At 42.9% G+C, this 14,903-nt stretch overlaps 1 protein-coding gene across 5 annotated transcripts in view; it reads left to right on the forward strand.

The window, feature by feature from the left end:
• The first annotated feature begins 7,833 nt into the window (after nt 1-7,833).
• Nucleotides 7,834-14,903, forward strand: part of FAT1 (FAT atypical cadherin 1) — a 104,492-nt gene continuing 97,422 nt past the window's right edge. For 2 of the 5 annotated variants that reach the window (XM_014873507.2, XM_014873510.2), the window contains exon 1: nt 10,651-10,719. Coding sequence is in view for 1 of the 5 variants with exons in the window: in XM_088163473.1 (XP_088019599.1) it covers nt 8,252-8,281 (30 nt within the window). In the remaining 4 variants the exon portion in view is untranslated. Of the gene's footprint in view, nt 8,282-10,049; nt 10,170-10,650; nt 10,720-14,903 lie in introns of those variants that run through there. The other 3 variants (XM_088163473.1, XM_088163474.1, XM_014873504.2) reach the window with 3 other exon arrangements.

Below are 14,903 nucleotides of genomic sequence, written 5' to 3' on the forward strand. Positions count from 1 at the left end.
CCCAGTATACCTCACCAATCTACTTTCTTCCTTCTGCTCCCTATGTAAGAGCCTCTTGGCAGATATTTCTTTCTCTGTAGTTTGAACTAAAACAAGGCCAGTTTTTTTCTGAACTTAAAGAAACTGCTTGGGAGTTATGTTTAGGTGGCATGCAAGTTTTATTACACAGCTTCAGCTTCCAAGACACTAGCTTTATAAAGATAGCCAATATAAAATAATAGTACAGTAGAATTTTATTTTGAGGGCAGTTCATGCCTGAAGGCATTCTCTATGACTCGCTGTAGGTAAGCAATGATGTTGCAATTACAAGCAGAAAAGGACACAACATATTTCTTGTCACTGACACACTTATATATGCTTATGATGTGAACATGGGATACATTGATATTGATTCTTAGATCCTATTTTGATATATGCTTTTATTTAACAGACATTGCCCTTTATGTGATCCCATTTATATGAGGGAATTTTTCCATACATTCCTAGTGATACAATATTGGGCTGAATGAACACTTCTACGGTGTTCATTATTTGGCTAATTTAAAAAGGAATAACCTCCCTGATGTGCCATAACAGAACTAAAGATGGTATAGACTACTAGAGATAGTATAGTAAGATAGTAAGACTAGAATTTAAATATGACATAGCTTTATTTTGGAAGATGATGTGTTATATTGATCTTGGACATTCTGCGAGGCTTTTAATGATTTATTTAAAATATAGAACTTTTATTTGAAATAGAATTATTATTATTTAAATTAGAATTTTTATTTATTTAAAATACAGAACTTCGAAAAAAAAAAAGAAAGAGTGAAACAGGCAGCAAATCATATTCTCTTTGTTTATCATGAAAGAGAGACAGAAGGTTAATGTGTGCTGAAAAATAAGAGAAAAAAATACACATTGTCAAGTCCTATTCAGTAATATAGAGCATATGAGACAAGAGATAATTTTTATATGGAATATACATATTAATCCCTTTATTTGGAAATTTTGTTTTAGCAACATATACCAGAAAAGAAATGACGCTGCTATATGACAAGAATTGTGATGGAAAGCCAGGTCAGGTAGGGTGGACAGACCAGAACCTTTTTCTTACACAGAGCTGCCAAAAAAGGATAGTAAATTACCTTCAAATACAGGAAAAGCAGATTTTATTAGCTTTTAAAATAGAGTAGTTGACTTAATGGTGCCTAGGCAAGACAGAAAACAAATAAAAAGAGTTCATAAAAGATTCTTTCCCTGCCCACTGTGCTCTTGCAGGAGAGGTTCTTGTTTCATGTGCTGGATTAATTTCAGCTGGAGGAGCAATGTTTCGAGAAGTAAAGAACCACCCCCTAGTACTCATGAAGCCATTACTCTTTCCATGACTCACAATGGATAACTGTGTATCCTTTTGATAAACTGTCCTTAGAGCAGAGACTCTCATCTCCTTCCTATGACACTGCGCTTGAACTAGACAGCTAAAAGGAAAGGGGACTTGTCATGTTGAGCACCTTCTGTTTGTTCCTTAAATAATCAGGCATTTCCAAGATCCAATAGTCTTTCATTGAATTCAGATCATTTTCATTGATTTAAGTTGAATTTTGATTAATAACATAGAGAAGAACACCATGTAAGTAAAGGAAGAAAGTGTTTTCCCACACATACACTCTTTCTGGACCAGGCAACTCAGTTCACAGAAGATATCATGTGGAATGGGAATGTCCAGTTAGGAGAGTCCTCTCTTATGCTGGATGAAATAACATTCCAAAATACATTGAACTGTAGAAGCTGGATGCATGTACATGAGGCTTTATCTAATATGAATCCTAATATTAGTAAAATGGGATAAAAACCACCAGTAAAGACCAGGAATCTTCATCTTGATGAAATCTAAGGGCTCTTAGCTGTATATCCATATTAATTGTAGCAGAAGAATGATGTATAATATTCCATTCTGTGAAAAAAACATTGACCCTTAGTGACAACAGCTTCCTTTCTATCAGCTTTTCAAAATTCTGAAGCCATCTAGGTTTTAAACTATTTGGATTTGCAAATTCTTAACCTAAAATTTATTAAATTGGAATGAATAAGCTATCTAGTCTTAAATAAAGTTTATGACATGGTAGATGCCAGCACAATTAAAATCTCTTTGAGACATACAGTAAACTGAATGCACTTGGGTTCTAGACTTACATGCTATATATTTTAATGCTATAGATTTATAAGCTGTAAGTCTAGACCTAGTCTATTAAAAAGGACCGATCACCAAAATAAGACATGATGACTTGGTCTCAGCAGAGACTGATGCCTTTCTTTTTTCTTATAACCTGAAGAATTTTGAAGACATTCAGAGTATTACATTCCACCATTAATCATCCTAAACTAAATTAAAACCATCCTACCAACACAGGAACATTAGGTAAATCCACTGCTTATGCAGAGTCCAAACTTATTTCAGATGTTTATAAGTACCACCGCCACTTGCTCTCTCTACTTTTCTCCATGGTTCTTCAAAATCTAATTTTGGATTTAAGACCAATTTTAGAACCAAAAGGACCAGTACCTTAGTTCAAAACAGAACATAGCACTTGTACAATAGTCCTTCTTTTACTTCACTCAATCCTACATAATAGTAATGTCACCAGAGCTCTTACAACTTCAATTTTGTGATCTCACATCAGCCCTGGGTTTAATGGAACCTGGACAACTAATTCCAGCTACTCAAAATCAAGGAAGTCAAATTATTACTATTTTTTAGAACTATGTCATATAAGCACTATTTGGACTTCATCTTTTTTTGAGTTTTGAAATATCTTGAAAGCTGTAAAAGAGATGAAGAACCAGCCCAAGAAAATAGGATGTTTAAGATCCAGTGGAGAGCAGATTTCTTTCATCTCTTCTTGTCCTAGAAAGTGCCAGTCATGTCAGGTCTGGATGGGTGAGTCTTAAAATCCCTTTCCTTATTCTAGTGTTAAGCCTGTGCTTGATAAAATAAAAAATACCAGCCTACATAGCTTAAAAAATAATTTGAAAATTAATGACTGTTACAGCTTGGTCCTTTTCTGATCTTCTCAAACATTTTAATTGTCCTATAATTATTTAAATCTAAACTCAGTAGTTACTTGTGTTGTAGGCATCAGACTCTGAACCGATGAGTTTCTGCCTTGAGCTGGTGGATTTGAGCTCTATAGAGCAGTCCAAGCTCCACTCAGTAGGAACATAGCATCTAATGGAGAAGCAGACTTAGCCTACCTTGCTGAGCCAAACAACACAAAAATCCCTGCAGATCCCCATCATCTTTCCACCCCAGGGAATACTGAAGATAAGTGGGATGTTCACTTTGTTTGGGATTAATTAGCACAAACCATTACCCTAAATTCTATCCAGACCTTTAATCAAAACTCCAGTACTGTCCATAACAGTGCAGCCGGTTCTGTTCCGGTTGCCAGTATGGCACAGAGTAGAATAAATGTCATAAAAGCAAACTAACATGATGTGATTTTAAAAATTATTTATGAAGATAGATTGGTGAAGAAAAGTGTGATGTGGAAAAGTGGCTTGTTTCTGAAGTGATATTAAAATGTTTCTCAAAAGCTGACATGCACAGAGGTAATCTGTAAAATCAAAATGTAAATATGGGCTGCCTAGCTCACTTCTGTTTAAAGAATATTTTTCTCCTTCTTGCTAAAAGAACAAAAATGAAAAGCCACTCTGTAACAGATCAGCTGTCTCTGTCAATTTAAAGGCTCCGAAAATTATTATTGGAATATTTGGATGTCCTCACCCTATACGTACCCTACCTGCAGAAGTAGCACCTAGAAACATAAAATTATCTCTTAAGTTTAATTTTTTTTTCTCTGTAGCATGCTTCAGGTTTTCTTTACTACTGCATATGTGCGTATTTAACACATACCCACAAATATTTGTAGCTTGTACGTTTAATGATTGAGTCACCAGAGTAAACTCCTCTTTAGGTTCACAGGGCACACAACAGATTGTCAGGTAGCTGAGATTGTTTAGCATTTTATTATACCAAAGCTGATATATGACTATTATTTTGACATTGCTGCCTTGAAAGTCCTGAATAGAACTGTGAAAGAATACCTAATCAAATAGTCAGTGATATTCTACACAGTAATAATTCTCTAGGGTAAAAGAAAGTCAATAAAAATAATTAAAATATGAAAAGTTAAATATCCTTGCTCAAATTCTGTCAGATAAAATGATGTATGCTAAGGTAATCCTAAAGATTTTCAGGGGTTTTGAAAAAGTTTGGTTTAGGCAAGAAAATGTCAGCACTCTCTCAAATGTGTATTTCATAGAACTTGCCCCCTTTCCCCCCTGTAAACGGCAGAGAGGGGGAAGTCGACATTTGTAGTTCAACCCAAGTTTTCAAAGAGTAGACAAGAACAGCCAGAAAGACAGAATTAGTTTTTATTGCCCAGGTCTGCATTTACTAGACAGGAAACAAGCTAGAGTGGTAAAGGAGTATATCCCTTTGACTGCAGGCCAGGGAAAGGATAATTATGAAGTTTTGGGAAGTTGTTTTGTTTTGCTTTCCAAAGGCTACAACTATTTGAGGTCTGGGGAGTTCTTCCTAAGACCAGATGAGGAAAAAGAGAACAACCAGAGAAGAGCTGTTACCAGTCTCCTCCTCCCTGTATAAATGCAGTTCAGATAGAGTACAGGGTTTGTGTTGGCCTTTTGTACTGTGCAGAATTCAGTTCTTACTGTAAAACCAATCAGGTCAGTTCATATTTAATTGACAGAGAACTCAGTGGAAACTGTGTCTGACCTCTTTACTGAAAAGATATATTTGCCCTCTGTCACAGACAATCGATGTTTATGGCCCCTTTATTGCCCCTGAGTCACAGGCTGCTATTGTGTTCAAAAGTGCTTTTTTTGAAGCTGTACTTTGTGTAGCAATTGCAACTGGTTTACCCTCATAGAGACCAAGAGAGAGTTATCCTAGCTTTTGCCATCTCTGAGCTGGTGCAATTCAAAGCACCAGTTTTGATCTTCAAAGTTTTATGCAGCTGAAGTCACAACAATTTAAAATTGTCTTCTCTCTAACAAAATAGGAGTTGAGAAATCAGTCCAAAGTACTTCAGATATCATTCCCCAGGTGCATACCTTGGGCTGGGAGCAGGAAAATTTCTCTGGAGGACACTTGAGTTTGGTATTTACTTCCGATCTCACACAGTTAACTACCACCTCCTCTTTGTTAAATATATAGCAAATAAGAGCTGAAATCAATGAGGCTAGGCTTTGAGATAAATTAGTGAGAAGAGTGTTAGTGCCATAATGCCTTAGAAGAACATAGTAATGCTTGTGATTATGATTATATGGAAATACAATTTCTATTTCAGTGATTGGGAAATTCCTAAGTTGAAGGATTCATGTTTCTCTTGAAAGAAAATAGTCAAGTCTGGACATCTTTTTTTTTTTTTTTTTTTTTTTTTTTTCACTTGAAAGCTGAGCTGAAATTTGTTTCATCTTAGGCAATTTAATAAGGACAGACATATGTTAACAGATGACAGGGAGAACCAAGCATATTTTGCTACAATGGTTATAAGATTGGAAGATTTTCAGCAACGTGGATTGTTTCCTAGATATCCAAGTGTGATTTCAAGTATTCTCTTTTGTACCTTTCCTATAGATTAGCAAAATATAACAGAATATATTAATTTTCTTTGGGATAACATATAACAAAGATACCCTTTCACACTATGATGAAAGTAAACAATAGTTCTAACAGCTTCATTGACACTATTTCCAAGAAAAAAATTAAAGGGCAGAGAAAACGCAAAATTAAAATGGAATACTCAGTGACTATCAATATGGCTTTGTCAATATTATTTAAGATGTCAGAAACCTATTTTAGAAGGTAAACCTATTTATATTAAGCAGACTTATGAATACATTTGCCTGGACATCATGGCTCCAACACTTTATCTGAAGTGCTAAGCACCTTTTACCCACTGTTGGAGAAGGATGGCATATCCCTTTATTCTTCTTCTAAAGTACTTACTGTCAGCATAGCATGTCTAGTAGGAGATCCAAATCAGAAGCCTCTAATTTTTTGTTATCTTTACCAGATACTTTTCAGAGATGTTCCTGTCCAGCTTACAGGAGCTTATTGCAATTCTACCACTTCTCCAGGCATTAAGAATTAAAGTTTAGACAAAATTTTAAGCAATCTGTGGTCCTGACCTTTCTTTACTTAACTCAGATATCAACCAAAATATGGTAATGGGTCTGAAATTTCAAACTCCGAAATGATGAAATATTTGCAACTGTAGGGAGTAGAAGTGTGGTTTACATTTGTTTTTAGCCCTTAGCTATAATGGCCTAAAGTGTTTCCCTTTTAGTCCTTTTCTGGAATGTTATTTTCAATGCAGTTTATTTTATGCAACTCACTTTGAAGCAGTTTTCACAGAAGAAAAGGTCATTTGGCCCAGTGGCACTTGGATAAGGACTCAGTATAATTCCATTTAGGGTCTTTAAAAAGAAGATGAGATGCTAAATAAATCAGTCAGCTGTGTCTCTTGTGGAAATCTATAAGAATAGAGAATTTTGACATTAAACTTTCCAGAGCTTTGCCCAAAGTGAACATTCCTAGACTGAAATGGCATACATGCACTATTTGGAAATGTACTTAATATTTATATACTGCAGTTTGTATCTGCTCTTCCTATCCTAGAATCCTGCAAACTCATTTGGCTGATAGATTTTAGTGGTGTATCTTATAGGAAATAATGACCCAATGTCTTCAGAAGTCAATTTGCCTTTTGGAAGAAGGCCATGACTTTAAGGTGCTTGGGGATAAATTGTTTAGTAAAAGAATATTTTACCTTGTGAGAATCTCAGAGTGCTTTACAAATTTATCGTTACACTATGTCTCCCAGGCAAATAACTTTTAAAGCATTTTCTGTAGTTTCCCCAAAATTTTATAAACCACACCATTCAGGACCTTCTGAGGCTGCTCCTTTCAGCTGATCCTGCCACTAGGCAGGGCAACATCTCCTGAACTTGGTCGAAGAAGAGTGATTGGTTGGGGCTGACTTTGGCTGAGGGAGAACCACATTGTAATTAAATCTTGCTTGCTTGTGATTTATTATTTTAGAGAGGAGAGGAGAGGAGAGGAGAGGAGAGGAGAGGAGAGGAGAGGAGAGGAGAGGAGAGGAGAGGAGAGGAGAGGAGAGGAGAGGAGAGGAGAGGAGAGGAGAGGAGAGGAGAGGAGAGGAGAGGAGAGGAGAGGAGAGGAGAGGAGAGGAGAGGAGAGGAGAGGAGAGGAGAGGAGAGGAGAGGAGAGGGAGAGGAGAGGGAGAGGAGACGTGGTGGGGAGAGAGTGGGAAATTCCCGTGCTCAGCCCACTTGGAGCCTGCCGGTCAAGCTGGCGGCTGTGCCCCGCCGAGAAGGAGCCGCGGGCGCTGCGGCGGAGGCAGCGCCGTCCCGCCGAGTCCAGCGGCGTTGCGGCGGCGGAGCCAGCCGGGCCCCAAGCTCCGAGCGGCGGCGGCCGCGGAGAGTTGCGGCGGCGGGAGGGAGGCCGGGGCGGCGGGGCCGTGCCGGGCACGGCGCCTCACCTGCGGGAGAGAAGGAGCGGGGGACGGAAGGAGGTTTGCCGAGGCCCCGGTGCCGTGCCGGAGCGCAAGGCTGCGCGCTGCTCCCTCCCGCCGCCGCGCTCGACTGCAGCGGCGAGGGCAGGGAGGGGGTGGTGCTGCCGTGAGCAGGGTCCGAGGGGGACGGACAGAGTGCGAAAGAAGACGGAGGGAGAGGGAGGGAAGAAGGGAGGGAGGGAGGCGGAGGAAGGAGAGAGGGAGGGAAGGAGTCGGCGATCCGGCGCAGCGTCCCCACTCTCACTCTCTCCGCTGCTGTAACTCTTCAACTCTGCCCGTTCTTTGCCTGGACATGTCTTAAGAAAGTTGGATCTCTCTCTCCTTCTCGCCTTTCTTCTTCTTCTTCTTTTTTTCTTCTTTTTTCTTTTTTTTTTCTACTTCTTCTCCCACTCCCCGTCTATTTTTCTTTCCCCCCTGGCTCAAGTTTCAAGCAGCGGATGGGTCGGAGCCGACATGCCGCGCTGTGGCGGTGGGGCCGGGCGCCGCGCTGGCTGCGCGCCGGGGCCGCGCTGAGCGCCAGGGCCACCGCGGGGTTCACGCTCTAGAGGCGTGTGGGCACCGGAGCATTGCTCGCGCTTTCTCCAGAGGACAAAAAAGAAAGCGGGGGGAGGAAGCGTGCGGAGATGAACTGAGCTGGAGCGGACTTTATGAGAAGAGTGCCGAGTCCAGCTGGTCTGGTGAGTTCTTTGTTTAATGAGTTTATTATCAGCAGGGTGCTGAGAGGGATGATTCCCTCGAGAGTTACAGTGTTCTAATTTGTTGCGTTCCTGAAAACAGTAGGGTCTTCGATTTAACCCGTGTTTTTTAAATGTGTAGAGTGTGTATGTTTATGTATATATCAATACATGTATATATACCCGCACAACGGCTCTATGCAAACCTATGTGTACCGGGAGCTGAAGGTACCCCAATCTTTACCGCACCCTTCACGGAGAGAGCGAGGCTCAAGTTTCCCGACCAGAAGCCCTGCACCCGGAGCCGGGCTGGTCGCCGCGGGGCTAGCGGCTGGGTTGCGCTCCCTTCGGAAGAGCCGGGGCCGGGAGCAGCGCCCGCCGCCCGTGCGCTGTGGCGCGGCGCCCCCTGCCCGCCCGCCGCGGAACTGCGGCGCCGCCGCTACCGCGGGGCAGCCGGTGCCCGGGCCGGGGGCTGCAGGGCCGGCCCCGCCGAGGGGGCGCGGGCGCTGCGGGGCGGAGCCGTCCGCCTGCGGGTTGGTGACCCTGAGAGCCAGCGCTTTCAGACGGGCTTGGTTCCTTTTGACCTGCAGCCCTCGGCGCGTGAGACTGTGGTTGAAGAGGGGCTCCCTCCGCCGCTGGCTGTATTTATTTATGTGGCTAATAAAAGATGTGGCGGGGCTAATGCGTAGTAAATGCGCCCCCGCTGGCGGCTCCTGCCTGCAACCCGGCTTGATCGTGAGTCCGCCGGGACAGGATTCCCCAGGCAAACGTTTAATCGTTATTAAATGTGATCACTTATTAATGAGCGGGGAATCCTTCGAGGACTGTTTCGGAGTATTAATCTTTAACGGAGGGCTTACAGACTGCCAGATACCCCTTCAGCATGAAGCCGGCGGGGCGCTTTTCCGTTTGAGGGTACGGAGAGGTAGCCCATACCCTCTCCGCGGGCCGCAGGGTGGTCGCCGCTGCGCTCCCCCGGCTCTGTACCCGGCTCCGCACTTGCTTTCACTGCCGCTGCTTTTCCCGACGCCGGAGCAGGGCGCCGTTCCTTGCAGCGGTGCCGGGGAACCGCGGGAGACGCCGGTCGCTTTTGGCTTCTGCTGAGACCTCCCTCCTCTGCCTGGCCGTTGAGCGGCGGCTCGCCCAGCCCAGCCCAGCCCAGCCCAGTCCAGCCGGGAAGGCGTGAGCCCAAGCCCGCCGGCGCGGTCCGGGGGCGGCAGCCCGGCCGCCTGTGGGAAGGGGAGCGGTGGCCGAGGCGCTGCGGTTGCCGCTGGGCGCTCCGGGGTACCACCGGTGCGGGCGGGCACCGCGGGACTTGTCCCGGCTACTCGCTGCCTTGGACGGCAGAGGACCGCGTGTTCCCGCGGGCTCTGACGGTCTCCCTTGCCACCCCCGTAAGGCAGCCCCGGCAGTAGCTTTCAGAAGTTTCTGAGTAGCCTTTCTAGGGGAGAACTTCGCCATACGCGAAGTCGCCTGCGTCCCTGGACCGGCACCCGATTCCCTGCCGCTCCCGTCGTGCAGGAGCGGGGCGAGCGCGGCGGAGGTGAGAGCTCCCCCCAGCCTCGGGCCACCGGGAGGAACAGCTTGTGGTTGTGATTCACCCTTCCCCCGCTGCTCTGTTCCGCCGTTCGTCCTTCCACGGCGGGGCCGGGCAGGGGTGCCGGGGCTGCCGCCGCTCCAGCCGAACGCCGCAGAAACGAGTTCCGGAGGGGCGGCCGTCCAGCGCCGCGGAGGAATCCGGCGGCGGGGGGCGCCGCGGCCCGCAGGGGGCGGAGAGGCACCGGCGAGGCGCGCTGGTGGCCGGGGAAGAAAGGGGGAGCGGCGCGGCGGGCACCGTGCGGGGCTGGCCCCGGCCCGCGCCCTCGCCCCGCAGGCAGCGAGCCGCAGAGAGGTGAGCGCTGGGCCAGCCCAAAGTTGGCAGAACTTTTGGCGGCGGGGGAGGACGGGCGGCGCGGACCCCTTGGGAAGTTGAGTCTCCGAGGCGAGGCCGGGACGGGGACGAGGCCACCCGGAGGCGCTGGGCGAGCGGCCGCCTCGTGCTGCGGGCCCCGGCGGGGCGGGCTGCGAGCGGCGCCGGCCCCCTGCCCCGCCGCCCCCCGCGCCGGGGTGGCCCCCGCGCGTCGCGGGCCCTGGCGCCCCGTTCCCCCCGAGGCTGGCGGCGGCCGGGCGGGCTGCAGCCGGGCCGCGCTCCCCGGAGAGCCGGCTGGACTCTAGCGGGCAGGTTCCGCCTAAGTTGGGCAGAGGAAAAGAGCTGGCGGTGCTGCTTTTCCCTGAGGCAAGGTGTCTGAGTGCGTCTGATGGGCCATTGCAAACTTCATTCCCGGGCGAGCCGGCAGGGGCGGTTCGCGGCGGGTGAGAAGTACCTTAGGATGAATTTCTTCCTTTGTTCGCACTTCCACACTGCCTCCCTCGTTGCGTTCCTCGCCGGATTGTTCCGAAAGGTAAAGGGCAGTGCCCTCCGGGACCCGACGTTTGGCCGCGGCTCCCCGGAAGAGCCCGGCTGGATTAATCAGTCGGCTTCTTCTGCTTCTTTTATTCTTCTTTGGGGTAGTTGAAGCAGAACAAAGTTATGTTTGAAAGATGCACTTTTTAATCTGGCTTGTCAGTAAGTGACGCCGTGTTTTACCGCTGATCGTATCCCTCTGTTGTAAACTTTTTTTTTTTTTCCGGAAAGACATTAATAAGTTAAAGGAATGCTGCCTTCTAGCAGCAGGTTTTCCTGCGGTTTAAATACTTGCATACAAGTAGTTTTTAGGGAGTGGCATCGGAAATACTACTTGTATTCTGTTACCTGCTGTCTCTCTGTAAAAGGAAAGAACGTTGTATAATAGATGTGGATTTCCCATTTGCTTTTCTAACCGTGTGGAAATAATTCAGCTGTTTAGTGAGTAAATACCTTCTTGCATGCTGTAAATTATTTTAAAAGTTTTTATTTCATTCACTGTGAAATCCTAAAATCTTTTTTAGGAGACTGAAAGGCAAGCTTTAGTAGTCACTCCAGGAGAAGGATAGTCTGTTTTTTTAAATGAAGCATGCTAGAGAACTTTGTATGGCTAAGTTAACTCTGCTATCAGTTCAAGTAAACAAGTGTAAAATGGCTTTAAACTCTCTAAGATTTCATGTTTGATTTTGGGTTTTTTTGTTTTTGTTTTTTTTTAAAGTTTAAAACTGAATTCAAAATCAGAAGTATATTTTTAGAATAGTAGAACTGTTTTTGTTATCACAAATTTTAGGGTGCCGTGGTAAATTTCAATCAAACTCTTTATGCACAGAGATTGGAGGTCTGCTCTTCCTTGCATAGCTGATGAGTTCATATTAGACGCACTAATAAGTAACTGCCTACAGATAAACAGTCAGAATTCTCCATGTGAATCTTTGTTTCATTCTGGCTTCAGAATCTTTGCCTGCTGTTGGAATATAGCTGCTGCATTTTCCTTTTAACAGCTAATACCTTGAAAGTATAAATCAAAGTATCTCATGAGATTAATTTATGATGTGGGGAATACAAACATGAAACTAACTGGACTTTAGTCACAAGTTGAAACTGTTATGTTAATCTCTGCGACAATGTACATTTTTTGAATAACTTACCAGCTTTACTAAAGTAACACTACCATACACTCTCAATCATGTGTTAATTTTCTCAACATCAAAACAGACACTTTCCATCTGAAAAGTAAAAGACACTGTTAATTTGTTTGATTGTAAAGTTAATCGTGTTGAAACAGCTCAACCCAGTATTTCTTTTTTTTCCATCAGACTACATAAATAATTGCTTTTAAGCAATTGAAGGGGTAGGTGTAACCACAATTAGTACAGCTTGCAAAGTCACACGATTTCTCATAGACTGCTACACTAGAAATCCTGTCATGACTGTTTAGTTTCACAGTGCATTTCTGTCAGACAGCATGAGTTAAGTGTGCTGATCAAAACTGACCTTTAAGGTAAATAGTTAATGTTTTACTTGGTAGGTAGGTTATTCTGGACTTAACTGGTAGAGCTTGCATGTAGAAAAAGAATAGCAATGAGACTAAGACTAACGAAAAGGAATTAAATCAGGCCATATACCCAAGCTAACTTGGGTATATGGCATGATTTAGTTCCTTTTTCTACCTGTGACTTCTGTTGGTGGAGGAGTAAATATCTCAGTGTGTGTTCCCCATAGATATATGGTAAGCTTGGTTCAATGTATCTATGATAAGCAAGATCAGTTTGGTTTGATCTTTTTTTTTTTTTTTCTTTTTTGCTTGCTTGGCGTTGAAATTGCTGTTTACTAAATTCTGTATTTCATGCTTAAAACTTTCAAATCTCGAACTATAAACTTTGAAATCTACATAGTGTAAACTTCCTGCTCGGAGAAACAGTCTTTTGTGTGACTGCTATCTTATCCAGTCATCTTAATTTGTATGTTAGCAATCTGAGCTCTGCTAGCTCCAAAATTATACTTAGATCTTAAGTATATATCTTGCGTTAATATATTTTTTTAATATTATGTTCATGTTTTGATGTGTTAATAGTTTTGGTAATGTTGTAACTAAGTAGTAAAACTGTGTTACATATCCCAGTGCCAAATTTGCATATAAATAAAAATGACCTGGATATACATATAAATAAAAATTGTCTTAATGATACTTTTCAGATAGGAAATCAAAGTTTGTTTGAAAGTAGCTTTTCAGAATAATATGGTGTGCACTTCTTAGGCATCCAGGGCTATGATGTTCTGTTAAGCAAATGATTGCCTTATGTATTGAACAGGGATACAGAAAATCCTAACTGGTCATATTCCAAAGATAATAAAAATTTAGGAGTTCAAAGTGTAGCCTTTGGCTAAAATGTTTCTGAAATTTTGGCACACTGTAATGAGCCATCTGAGTTTATATCTAACACATTATCACTTTATCTTAATGCTTTCATACTTTCTCTTAGTTGTTAATGGTCTTTATAACTGGAATTGCTTAATACTTCAGATATTTTCCAAGAATATACTGTGTTGATTTCTGGATAATCCCAGTCAACGTTTTTTAGTTTTTAGTAGCTATGTAAATTATGACAAGATGAAAATGGTGTAATGTAAAAGAAATTCCTAACTTGTTTTTATCTGACATGGTTAACTGTTCAGTTGAGAGATACTTTTACGTTCTTGATTGTGACTCAGCAAGTCATAGGGGTTACTGCTCAGGAGTGGATTCTCTTACTGGTGGTGGTTTTATTGTTTGTATTGGGCTGCCTGTTGCTGGCTCTGAGCAGACTTGAAGTTGTTACAGAAGAGCAGCAAAAAGTGCTCAAAGTATTATGGCACAGAAAAATACTTGCAGTAATAGTAAAAGCTACACATTATTAAGTTTTGGATATTAATGAGAAGTTTGGATATCCTAATGCAGTTTAATGTATCTTAGTGTGGTACCTGTCCCATCAAATGTGCCTGAGATGTGAGAAGCAAATTATAAAAGATACAAACAGATACGGTGTTTTACATTATAAATCCACCAATTCAAATAGCCAGTTGCCAAACATTAAGCATAGGCAGTGAGTTAGCACGTTCTACAGCATCAGAAGTAAAGCTGAGTTTTGGACTTAAGTATAAATTAAAAATAATAATAATTAAAAATTGTAGTGTAACTGAGGGAGAAAAGAGGGAAGTATCTGATCAGTTCAACATAAAATTTGAGCATTGAGTAATAAGTCATTGGTAATAGATAGCTTCCAAAATTCCAGCAAGATGGAGGAAAAGCTGGGTTTGTTGTTATCTTAAAAATGATGTTTTAAGCAATCTTCTTAATATTGCCTTTTAGGCCAGTCTGGTGGCATCTTAAAATTTTCGGAGTTTTGGAGTTAGTGATATCAGTTATTTATTGCAAATATTTGGTTGCGTGTAAGAGTTAGTTTTGTTTGTTTGTTTCTTTGGTTTTAAGCAAGTATTTGTTAACTTGGCAGTATGCTGGGACATAAAGCCCTGGAGACCCAAGTGTGTCTGTATTCCCAGGACATATCATAGCCTGGGAAAGAAAGTAGATAGGGGAGGAATAATATTGCTAAGCCATTGAAATGGTGACTGTTCCAACCTCACTTCTTTGCCCTCCCAACCTTTTTTCATTCAATGTTAAGACCTTGTTCCAGCTAGTTACTTACTTGAAAGAGCTTTAATGCTTTTTATTATTTGCTTATTCACTTTTTGTTTGCTATGTTTATAGTTTTAATTGTGCAACTTAAGTGCTAGGTTTGGAAGACAGACATACTTTTTTTATCTCTTTCCAAAAGAATATTCCTTTTCATTATTCCTCTGCAATACTTCCTATAGTTTGTGTGAATCTGAGTCTTAAGTTCCTGTCAAAATCATTGACTTAGTAATATCTGTGACTGAATTCCTTCTGAGGTTTTGAAGTGAATTGTTGACACAAGTAGATTAATTTGCTCTGATGTTTGCTAGTGGGGAGAGTCAGTCCATGGAATGTCAGCCAGTGTGATCTTTCATGTATCTACCTGAGCAGGTAGGAGGTAGGGAAGAGAGAAATTACTGTGTGAGAAAATGCGAATGGAGGAAGGAGACAACATGTTATCACATTTTATTTTAGCAGTGATGAGCAGAACTAGCATGAAAATAAGCACTTAGGAGCGATTGACATCC

Source organism: Sturnus vulgaris, chromosome 4, assembly GCF_052056855.1.
Source record: "Sturnus vulgaris isolate bStuVul1 chromosome 4, bStuVul1.hap1, whole genome shotgun sequence".
In the NCBI taxonomy this organism is placed as follows: domain Eukaryota; kingdom Metazoa; phylum Chordata; class Aves; order Passeriformes; family Sturnidae; genus Sturnus; species Sturnus vulgaris.